Source organism: Carassius carassius, chromosome 8, assembly GCF_963082965.1.
Source record: "Carassius carassius chromosome 8, fCarCar2.1, whole genome shotgun sequence".
Lineage (NCBI taxonomy): Eukaryota > Metazoa > Chordata > Actinopteri > Cypriniformes > Cyprinidae > Carassius > Carassius carassius.
Window position 1 is genome coordinate 23,467,570 of NC_081762.1, and position 12,644 is coordinate 23,480,213.

At 39.8% G+C, this 12,644-nt stretch overlaps 1 protein-coding gene across 1 annotated transcript in view; it reads right to left on the reverse strand.

Moving 5' to 3' along the window:
* Positions 1 to 12,644, reverse strand: part of npr1a (natriuretic peptide receptor 1a) — a 165,611-nt gene that overhangs the window by 109,599 nt on the left and 43,368 nt on the right. Inside the window, exon 3 of the mRNA XM_059556721.1 lies at positions 2,394 to 2,581. Within this exon, the coding sequence (XP_059412704.1) occupies positions 2,394 to 2,581 (188 nt within the window). The remainder of the gene's footprint in view (positions 1 to 2,393; positions 2,582 to 12,644) is intronic.

Consider the following 12,644-nt stretch of genomic DNA (forward strand, 5'->3'; position numbering starts at 1 on the left):
TTCCTTTTGTTTTTGTGTTTATGTCTGTCCCTGTTCCTTTCTGTTAGTCTGGCCCTCTGTCCCTCCCCCTGAGCCTCCACCTGTCCGCCTCCCTCCTGGTCTCTGTTTTGTGTCTGTCTTGGAGCGTCTGGGAGCCGCTCCGTAGACGGGGGGTACTGTCACAGTGTCTGGGTTGTGTTCCCTGGGTTTCCACTAGGTGTCCTCAGTTCCCACGGTGTTTATCATATTATCACTTCCTGTCTCCTTATTTGGTCACCTTCCTCCTTGTTTAGTTAATTGATTGTTCCCCAGTTGTCTCCTGTTTCCCCATTATCCTTTTGTGTATATAACCCGGTCTGTCTTAGTATGTGTCACGGAGTCGTTGTTTATTCATGTCCGTCAGTTCTAGCCCTTGCCTTGTCTTCTTGTTTAGTTTATGTTTTGTTTGGATATTCTGGTTTTGACCCTGCCTGGACTGTTTACCCCTGTGGATTACCCTTTAATAAATAACTTACCTGCAAATTGGTTCCCTCTCCTGTGTTATCTGTAACACCCAACGTGACAATAAGATGTTTGACTCATTCTTGAAACAGAAAATAAATAAATTAATAAATTTGGATGGGACTTGGGGTGAATAAAGATTACAAGACCACATTAATAATAATAAAAAAGAAGTGCATGGATAAATCATATATAATAAAGACTGCAATATTCCATAAAAAATTGGAAAATTGTGAATTTAGATTGCATGGTGACTTTAAAGCTAGTGTCTGCCTAGCTTTAAAGAAACAAGACACTAGCTTGAGAGAAACAAAATTAACAAAATGAATCTTTCTCATGACTTTGGCTAACTGCTTGATGAGCATGTTTGTCTTTGGCTTTTATTACATAAATGTCCAAACACAGGTCAGTCATCTCTGATGCAAACAGTTGATGAAATCATTTGCTCTACCAACTGTTAGCTGTATCATGAGCCTAATGGAATGATTCCTGTCTGTGGGTAAGTAAATGTCAGCTCACCACAGCTGTTAGTTAATGCCAATGAATGTAAATAGACCCTCTGCGAGTCTGTGTGAGAACTCATTATAACGCAGTTCCTTAGAGTGAAAAAGCCTAGTCCTGTCAGTCACAACACATCTCTTTTCAGATTAAAGGCATCCGTTTTTCAGGATTTTCCGACCATATTATCCTCCACAAGGTGAAAGTCTTTAGTTTGATTGCACATAAAAGTAATAAAGCTCTCTTTATCAAGCTGTATGATATGAAGCAAGGATAAGCAAGCTGAAAATCAAAAATGATTTTATATATGCATTCCTGAAACTCCTGTGACTAAATTGACAGTGAGATCCTATTAAACCTTCAGTTTCATAGATAACGACTTTTATGTAATCATCTTTCATTTTAAGCAGTACACACACACATTTCAACCAGATACCATCAGCGACATTAACTGCTCCAAAAATATGTTCTAACGGATTCAGATAGCTAACAGAAATATGTGCAATATGGTCTTGTTCCAGCCTAAATAAACATTTAGAAAGTTCATTTTCAGGAGCAGTAGGGGGTGACGTTTGGCAGTGAGCCGCATGAAGACATGCAGCCATGCGACAGCCTTCACCAGCACCTCCAGAGCTGTCATTTTCTGAATATTTCTCAGCGACTTTGAGCCAAACGCAACAGTCTGATTCTATCTGAAAAGGGGAAACAGCTGCAGCTGGCTGCTAATCACATCAACAAAGATCTGCACAAACATGTTTTAACAGTGAATATGCCTATGCATTTCCCTCAGAAAGCTGTGGAGAGTGTCAGACATTTTCATGGCTTGACATTTCCTGTGTGATGGTATACTAACTTATGGTATATCCATCCATCATCTACCTACCTACATACCTGCCTGTTTATTTATACTTTTGCCAGATTGCAAAAAAGACGCTAAACACCAGGCAGAAAAGTATTATGTTAACAGAGAAGCCCTGATTTGAACGCTCGCATAGCAGAATCATGTCTGCAATATTTTGTTTTCTTTTTTGAAGAAAGTTTTTATTTTTAAAATAGATTTTAGTCTTGTCTTTTATCATCAACGATATTGCATGTTGATATAGTAATCGTTTATTGACCTTATTGTCGTCTCTTCATCGTCTAAATTTAATCATAGGGAAAAAAGCTCATCAACTAAAATTTTTCATCATAGATTTCATTAACATAATAAAAACTACCATGCACTGATGTCAAGCATACAGTATGTAATTATATCATTACTGCACCAATGATGTGAAACGCTAATGTTTATAGCACATAAAGTGAATAATCTAGTCTTACTCAACTTAGCTTTTTACATAAACCATGAGAAACTCGTGACTCACAACTCTAAGCGGAGAATCATTATCAGACTACTACGGTTGACATAAACTCACTTTAAATGCCTTCTTGGCCGCATTGTCATCAGTATCTCCACGTGCCCATGGTTTAGCAGGGTGGCTCTGCAGGCTGTATCCGAACAGATCGATGAAGAAGAAGGCGTACTCCTCCTGAGGAAAACCCAACCTCAAGAACTCCACCATCAGCTTGCGAAATGTGTTCCACTTGCAGCAGACATACACCACTGCAAACACAAGATAGGGAATCTCAGTTATCTGCTTTAAGGATAAAAAAAAAAGAATTCAGTGCTGCTTATTACTACAATGAAATGTGTCTTTAATCAATGAAATTCATATTCACATTTGACTAAACAAAATATTTTATTATTGTATATTATTTTATAGTGATGTCAATATGCAGTGTCTCTGTTTACACATTATTTCCACATGTTTGGGAGCAAGTGTACATTTTAAAGGTTTCAAATTGTACACCTTTCCGGAGTTTTATTTTAGGTTTTGATGTCCTTCAGAATATATACCACTAAAAAGCTAGTTATTTGCCAGTAAGTGAAAAATAAAAAAGACATTGAGAGATTGCCCAACACATTTATTTTTTCTTAACTGCTAGGAGGACGCTCCCTAGGAGGACTTGCGAACAGAAGGGTTTGGGCTATGATTGTGTCGAAATTAGGGGTGTAATGATTCACTCGTTTTATCGATGCATCGATTACAAACCCTGATGATGCAATGTATCAATCTCGAAACATGATCTTTCAATTATGAATCACCGATCTTGGACAGTAATCGATTTAAAATGCTACAAAGCAAATAAATCGCGATTTTAATAGTGATTCAGTGCTTTCAAAATATATACACATTAAATTACTACACAGCGTTCATGCCTCGCATCTTTCCTTCACACGCTCCACTATTACCGCCCGAGACTGTCACAGGATTGCGCTCGTGCTCCGTTCGTCTCTGACGCAGCTGATGTGTGATCTCTCCTTAGGACTCATGGCCAGTAATGCTAAAGTGAAGCAGTTTTACTTTTTCTGTAGTTCAGAATCAGAATCAGAATCAGAATGAGCTTTATTGCCAGGTATGTTCACACATACGAGGAATTTGTTTTCGTGACAGAGCTCCGCAGTGCAACATAACAGCGACAGAACAAAAAACACAATAAGGAATAAAAAATACAAAAAAATACAAATAGGTGGGTAAGGATTGACAATATACAAATTGACAATGTATGGCAGGTATATTAAAAAGAGCATTTATGTATGTACATGTATATTATGTGGAAAAATTGTAACTGTACGCTAAGTATGTGTGTTTGGATAAATAAGTGTATGTGTATATAAATATAAATATAAGTAGTATAGTGTGTTCCATGTATGTACATGTATATTAGTGAAGTGACATTCAGCCAAGTATGGTGACCCATACTCGGAATATTATGTGCAAAAGATTTACGTGTACGCTAAGTATGTGTGTTGGATAAAAAGTGTAGTGTATATAAATATAAATAGTGTAGTGTGTCCCACAGTTATTATCAGCTGTTCATAAGATGGATTGCCTGAGGGAAGAAACTGTTCCTGTGTCTGGTCGTTCTGGTGCTCAGTGCTCTGTAGCGTCGACCAGATGGCAACAGTTCAAAGAGGGAGTGTGCTGGATGTGAGGGGTCCAGAGTGATTTTAACAGCCCTTTTGCTCACTCTGGATAAGTACAGTTCTTGAATAGATGGGAGGGTTGTACCGATAATTCGCTCAGCAGTCCGGACTACCCTCTGTAGTCTTCTGAGGTCCGATTTAGAAGCTGAGCTGAACCAGACAGTTACTGAAGTGCAGAGGATGGATTCGATGATGGTGGAGTAGAACTGTTTCAGCAGATCCTGTGGCAGGTTAAACTTCCTCAGCTGGCGAAGGAAGTACAACCTCTGCTGGGCCTTTTTCACAATGGAGTCAATGTGAATGTCCCACTTCAGGTCCTGAGAGATAGTGGTGCCCAGGAACCTGAATGACTCCACTGCAGTCACAGTGCTGTTCATGATGGTGAGTGGGGGGAGTGCAGGGGGGTTTCTCCTGAAGTCCACGATCATCTCCACTGTTTTGAGCGTGTTAAGCTCCAGGTTGTTGAGACTGCACCAGACAGCCAGCTCTTTAACCTCCTGTCTGTAAGCAGACTCGTCACCGTCCTGAATGAGGCCGATGAGTGTGGTGTCATCTGCAAACTTCAGGAGCTTGACAGAGGGGTCCTTAGATGTGCAGTCATTAGTGTACAGGGAGAAGAGCAGTGGGGAGAGAACACAGCCCTGGGGAGCTCCGGTGCTGATTGTACGGGTGCTGGATGTGTATTTTCCCAGCCTCACTAGCTGCTGCCTGTCTGTCAGGAAGCTGTTGATCCACTGACAGACGGAGGTGGGCACGGAGAGCTGAGTTAGTTTGGGCAGGAGGAGGTTTGGGATGATCGTGTTGAAGGCAGAGCTGAAGTCCACAAACAGGATCCTCACATAGGTCCCCGGTCTGTCTAGGTGTTGCAGAACATAATGCAGTCCGATGTTTACTGCATCGTCCACAGACCTGTTTGCTCTGTAGGCAAACTGAAGAGGATCCAGCAAGGGTCCAGTGATGTCCTTCAGGTGGGCCAGCACCAGTTTTTCAAATGACTTCATGACTACAGACGTTAGAGCCACAGGCCTGTAGTCATTTAGTCCTGTAATTTTGGATTTCTTTGGGATGGGGATGATGGTGGAGCGTTTGAAGCATGAAGGGACTTCGCACAGCTCCAGCGATCTGTTGAAGATCTTTGTGAAGATGGGGGCCAGCTGGTCAGCACAGGATTTCAGACAGGCTGGTGTAACACAATCTGGGCCTGGTGCTTTTTTCCTTTTCTGCTTCCTGAAGACCTGGCGCACCGCATCCTCGCTGATCTGTATTGCAGGTGTGGGGGAGAGGGGGGATGCAGGAGGTGTGAATGGTGAGAGCGCTTGATTGGAGAGGTGTTCAGGGTGGGTTGCAGGAGTTGTGAGTGGTGTGAACAGTTGTTTGGAGAGGCATTCAGGGTTGGTTGCAGGAGTTGTGAATGGTGAGAGCGGTTGATTGGAGAGGTGATCAGGATGGGTTGCAGGAGCTGTTAATGGTGTGAACGGTTGTGTGGAGAGGCATTCAGGGTTGGTTGCAGGAGCTGTGAATGGTGTGAACGTTTGTTTGGAGAGGCATTCAGGGTTGGTTGCAGGAGTTGTTATTGGTGTGAACGGTTGTGTGGAGAGGTGTTCAGGGCAGGTGATGGGTGTTCTTTCAAACCTGCAGTAAAACTCGTTCAGATCGTCTGCCAGTCGTTGATTTTCCACAGTGCTGGGGGGTGGTGTCTTGTAATTGGTGATCTTCTTTAGGCTTTTCCACACTGATGCGGAGTCGTTCGAAGTAAACTGAGTCCTTATTTTTTCAGAATAATTCCTCTTTGCCACTTTGATCTCCTTTTCCAGTGTGTATTTAGCCTGTTTATACAAGACATTGTCCCCCTTCACGTAAGCATCTTCTTTGGCCTGACGGAGCTGTCTGAGTTTTGCAGTGAACCACGGTTTGTCATTGTTGTAATTTAGTTGAGTCTTGGTAGGAATACACATATCCTCACAGAAACTGATATATGATGTTACGGTCTCTGTGAGTTCATCCAGATCGGTGGCAGCAGCTTCAAAAACACTCCAATCAGTGAGGTCAAAACAAGATTGTAAATCCTGCTCTGCTTCATTAGTCCATTTTTTTACAGTCCTTAATACAGGTTTAGCTGATTTTAGTTTCTGCCTGTAGGTCGGTATAAGATGAACCAGAAGGTGATCAGAATGTCCCAAAGCTGCTCGTGGAACAGAGTGAAATGCATCCTTTATTGTTGTGTAACAGTGATCCAATATATTACTGTCTCTTGTGGGACAAGTAACATGCTGTCTGTATTTTGGCAGTTCACGGGAGAGATTGGCTTTATTAAAGTCCCCAAGAATGATTAAAACAGAGTCTGGGTGTTGTTGTTCTGTCTCTGTGATCTGCTCAGCGAGTTTCTGTAAAGCTGAGCTCACGTGCGCTTGAGGAGGGATGTAAACACTAACCAGAATGAACGAATGAAACTCCCGCGGCGAATAGAACGGCTTGCAGTTAATGAAGAGCGTTTCGAGATTTGAGCAGCACGTCTTCTTTAACACAGTTACATCTGTACACCACCGTTCATTGATGTAAAAGCATGTCCCGCCGCCGCGCGATTTCCCCGTTGATTCTGCGTCGCGATCCGCTCTAAACAGCTGAAAGTCCGGCAGATGGAGCGCGCTGTCCGGTATGGTGTCATTCAGCCAAGTTTCCGTGAAACACAGAGCAGCAGAGTGGGAGAAATCTTTATTTGTCCGAGAGAGCAGAAGCAGTTCGTCCGTTTTGTTGGGTAGAGAGCGGAGATTTGCCAGATGGATGCTAGGCAACGGCGTTCGAAATCCGCGTTTTCTGAGTCTCACGAGCGCTCCCGCTCGCTTTCCCCGCCTGCGCGTCCTCTTGAAGCGTGTGATCAGGGCAGCCGCTCCGCCGACAAGAATGTCCAGCAAAACATCAGAATAGTCGAAAACCGGTGAAATATCGGGAGATGTGTGTTGCCGAATATCCAGCAATTCGTCCCTGGTGAAACTGACTGCAGGAATATAACTAAAGACAGGACAAACTAACAAAAACAACTGCAGAGCACGTCACGGAGGCAGCCATCCTGTATCGGCGCCACTCAGAATTCGGCATGTTACCGACGTCATTACAAGTTGAAAGCTGTGTATTTATTGCATGGATGGAGCAGAAATGTAGATGTCTAAAGCACGCTCTATGATAAATGTGTTTTAACGTTGCTGATGAACTGAATATACGAAGGAAACTGTTAAAATAACCACAGCATTAACAACGACCTTGAAATATGAGTGCAAGGTTTATCTGATAATCAGATGCATAAAAGTAGCGTTCGTTGCTTTAGCAAACGTACATATAGCAAATTCAATTGCTTATAGCAATTTCAAAGTAACAGATAAGAAAAGAATTCCTTGTGACAAAATAAAATAATTATAATTATAATAATACATACATAATTATTGTATTTGATATTTCTGTCACTTCTGAAATGATGGCTACACCCCTAGTGTGACAAAATGTTAACCAATACATAATATTTTTTAAAAGTATTTTAAAATCTTCTATTTTTTTCTTTCTATAATTTTCTTTTAAAATTTTCTAATCTTGGCTTACATACATTTTTCTGTATGGCATGTCATGCCATAGCATCATTAAACCATCATCAAACAATGGACAAAAGTTGTTGTTTTTCTTCTCTTCTTTAACCTGTCGGTTCTCTAACCATAACGGCTGCTGTGTAATTTGAATTTAGGGGAAGCATTTAAATAATCCTGTGAATGCACTTAAAGAATGCAGAATCAAACCGTTATAATCAAATGTAATTGTGTATTGAATCGAATTGAATCGTTCTAAATTTGCAAAAATCGTTCTTGAATTGAATCGAAAACCTATGAACCGTGAATCGATCCAGTCGCTGTCTAACAAAAGATTCACAGCCCTAGTCAAAATAGTGTCAGGATCAACAGAAGATGTTGTTTCAAGAACATGTACTTGGATGAATCATGTTATGCAATGAACATCTGTCACAATAATTATACCAAGCACTACATGTTCCAAGGTTTACAGAATCAAAGACTTGTTTATTATTATTATTTTGCTAGTTTATAAATTGTAGGTCTTTCTGAAGGTAAGAAGTGAGGATTTTTCGCAAGTGAACAACAAAAAGAGGGCAACAAGACACATTATTCTTTTAAAGCTGATTGTGTTTATGCCGCATTGCCGTCACTAAACAGACATGCAAAAATTGTTTTCAGGTTTCTCAAACACTCCTGTCTAGCATTGGTCGCACAAACAAATTCCTTTCCCAAACTCACACTACTAATTGAGACAATTTTGTTTGAAATACTCAGACAAACAAAAGCAATGATAATATACATAATTATTGTTCAGATTCTATATGAATAGGGTAGTCCACATCATATCTATAATGATAACAACATAGTGGAATGACATCATTAGAATTCACTTTTATTAGCTGTCTTTATAGTTGTCTCTGTATCTTATTCTGAGATCAAAGTTTTTAACATTTTAACATTGAAGTTAACATTTAATTTTCACTGCTTTTATTCACCCTTTCAGAGAAGGATTTGAGGTTATCGCAGTGCATTGGATGGCAGGTAACATTTGAGTCTGTAGCAGTCACTGAAGCAGCATATGCCAGACATATGAAGCAGTACAGTAAGGGAATCATGAGCTTCATGCTCCTAAATGCCAAAGAGGGGTCAGATCGCCACGGCAATTACCCACAGACCCGCTCCTAATGATGAGCTTGATGAGGAAGAGAGGTGAGGTGTTAATTACAACAGTACCTTTGAAAAAACATAAAAAGGCACACATGGTCAGAATAGAATATTACTGAACTGGATAATGTGCATCCCATGTCTGTCTGTCTGTCAATCTGTCTAATCAAACAAATAGAAGGATTGTCTGATAGACAGAAAGACAGGACAGAATGGTAGATAGAATGATCGACAGACAAATGATAGAGCAATCGATAGATAGAGACAGACAGACACAAACAGACAGACAAACCATAGCATAGACAGAACGACAAGCAGAACGAAAGATAGGATGACCGACAGATATACATAGCAACAGACAGAACAAAAGACAGACAGAATGATAGATAGAATAGAATTACAGACAGACCCAGAAGACATACAGAGCAACAAAATTAATGACATTCAGAATGACTGATAGAATTATAACCAGACAGACACACACAGAAATAATGATAGACATCAGAGTGATAGATAGAATGACAGACAGACTGAATGAAAGATAGAATGAGACATACACACAGACATAGCAATAAACAGAATGATAGATCAACAGACATAACTACAGACATACAGACAAAAAGACATAATGACAGACAGAATGATAGATATAATGACAGAGAGACAGACAGAACTACAGACAGAGCAACAGACAGGTAGATAGAATGACAGACAGATAATAGATACAGGTGCTGGTCATATAATTAGAATATCATCAAAAAGTTGATTAATTTTACTAATTCCATTCAAAAAGTGAAACTTGTATATTATATTCATTCCTTACACACAGACTGATATATTTCAAATGTTTATTTCTTTTAATTTTGATGATTATAACTGACAACTATGGAAAATCCTGAATTCAGTATCTCAGAAAATTAGAATCTTGTGAAAAGGTTCAATATTGAAGACACCTGGTGCCACACTTTAATCAGATAATTAACTCAAAACACCTGCAAAGACCTTTAAATGGTCTCCCAGTCTAGTTCTGTAGGGTACACAATCATGGCAGCTGGAATTGACAGTCGTCCAAAAGACGACCATTGACACCTTGCACAATGAGGGCAAGACACAAAAGGTCATTGCAAAAGAGGCTGGCTGTTCACAGAGATCTGTGTCTAAGCACATTAATAGAGAGGCGAAGGGAAGGAAAAGATGTGGTAGAAAAAAAGTGTACAAGAAATAGGGATAACAATAGGGATAACTGGAAAAAAAACATAACAAAAAATATATATATATAGAACCTCCTGTTTTGGGAGGTTCTATATATATATATAGGGCCGCGCGAGAATATAACCGAGCGTTACGAAACAGGCTGCAACATATCGCGTCCACATCGCAGGCTTTAGCGATTAGCAAATCGCAATATCTCAAATCGCGATTTCGATTCTATTTCGATTAATCGCACAGCCCTAGATGAGAGGCACACAATACACACTGCTTGAGGTCCGGTTTAAAGTTTCCACAGTCAGTGATGGTTCGGGGTGCCATGTCATCTGCTGGTGTTGGTCCACTGTGTTTTCTGAGGTCCAAGGTCAACGTAGCCATATAACAGGAAGTTTTAGAGCACTTCATGCTTCCTGCTGCTGACCAACTTTATGGAGATGCAGATCTCTTTTTCCAACAGAACTTGGCACCTGCACACAGTGCTAGAGCTACCAGTACCTGGTTTAAGGACCATGGTATCCCTGTTCTTAATTGGCCAGAACAGGGATAATTACAACACATTACAATTGTAATGTGTTCATTTAGGTGTCAGCTACAATGCACACCTTATACATTTTTAAAATATATATTAAAATAAATTATAAATCATTTAGGTAAAAACAAGGCCCGTTTATCACTTTCAGGCACATTCCTGTGAAAGGTTTTTTTTTCAGGTTCCCTTACGAAAATGACCCATGGTTTTAACAATAACACCACAAATCATCGTTCTTGTAGCCATGGTAACTGCAAATTAACCATGTTTTTTTTTACTTCAAATAATAATTTACAAAGAAGTATTAATATACTGTAATATTTTTTTTTTGTTGTTTCAATAAAAACAGACCTAAGCCATCAATAGCCTTTAAAATGACTTAAAATGCATTATATAAAAAAAACAATGAGGCAATAATGATTGGTTAATAACAATACTGTTAAAATACATAATGTAGGCAAATACAAAATAAGCAATTTATGTACATGTTATTACAAATGCCTGCAAAGGGAGCCAAAGGCCATGTAACTGCTGCTGTTACACTTACAGGACAATCAAATCCTTGTTTAGGCTACTGACCAAACATTTAATTCAAATTTTCACTTTATCTTTAATTTTTGGCCTCCTTTTTGCTATAGATGACACAGCCTTTATAATTTATTCGACAAAAAACGTGCATATCACAACCCTTACAAAAATAAGCCATGGTTTTATCATAGTAAAAATGCTTAACTTCCTTTTGCATGATTTCTGAAAGCTTGAGACTATAAAATAAATTAGAGTCATAATAAAATTATAGCCATAGTTAAATGTAGAGAGCTACAATTGTAATTTGTAAATAATAAAATTTATTCATTTACTTTTTATTTGATTAAAGTTTTATTTTCACCCCTATAGTAGGTGTTTTTTTTCCATCATCATATTTGAGGAAGGGGGGCACAACAATACAATCCTGCTTAGGGCACCCATTTGGCCAGCAGCAGCCCTGATTCTGTTCTATCTATCTAGACTTCCTATCACCTGTAGAAGTCTTTGAAATCCTCTGCAATCATGCAGTAATTTTTATAAATGATCATGGAGCAACTCACCGTGACAGAAGATAAAGTGCCCTGTCTGTTGCTATGGCGCTCGGAAAAATAATGTGATACTCGAGACTGATTTATGTCCAAACTCATAGATGTCATAAAAAATATTCACATGCCACAACAATAACAAAAAGTACTTGTGTCTCTCAGGTGTGCAGCATCAGTGCTGCAGTGAGAGATTTACAGCAGGTGGGACTTAAATAGCAGTGACAGATGTGAGAGCTCTCGTTATTTTCGGATGAAAAGGTTACTAAACAGGACCACACAAAGCTTTTCGTTTATGATGCACTGGGAAGCCCCCATAATTTATTATCCTCTATAACAGTCTGGTCTTCTCCACGCATATGGAACTGAGGAAAGAATGGAACAGAAGAACCTACATGAGAGCTCTACAGCCCCACTCATGCACTATGAGCAAAGCTCAAGAGTGGAATCTTTTCTATAAATCTAGGAGGTAGATGCGTTGATGATTTTAACATTGGACATCTTGTTCTAATTCTTGGAAACAGTGATTTTTTTCCCCAAGGTTTATTATACTCGTTTCTTGGAAAATGATTTTTTTTTTTTTTTTGCATTGCATGCAGTAGAGATTGGTCTGTTTTTGACGTGGGTCATGGATTGAAATATTCATGCTATAGTTCACCCACAAATTTAAATTTGCCGAATTTACTCTGAATTTGCCAAATTTAATACCCTCTGGCCACCCAAGATGAGTTTGTTTCTTCATCAGAAAAGATTTGGAGAAATTTAGCATTACATCACTTGCTCACCAGTATTTTCTATGCAGTGAATGTGTTCTATGGGTGCTTTCACACCTGCCTCATTTAGTTCGGTTGACTCGTACCAGAGTTCGTTTCCCCCTTTGGTGCGGTTCGTTTGGGCAGGTGTAAAAGCAGTGATCGCACTCTGGTGCGCACCAAAGGCGGACCAAACAAGCGTACCGAGACCTGCTTGAAGAGGTGGTCTCGGCACGCTTTCAAACGCACTCTGGAGCGGTCCGTTTGTGGTGAGAACGTGATCAGACCTCGAACAGACCCAACTGCAAAAAGTACTGATCAATTTTGGACTAAACCAGCTGCCATAGTCATTATGGGATG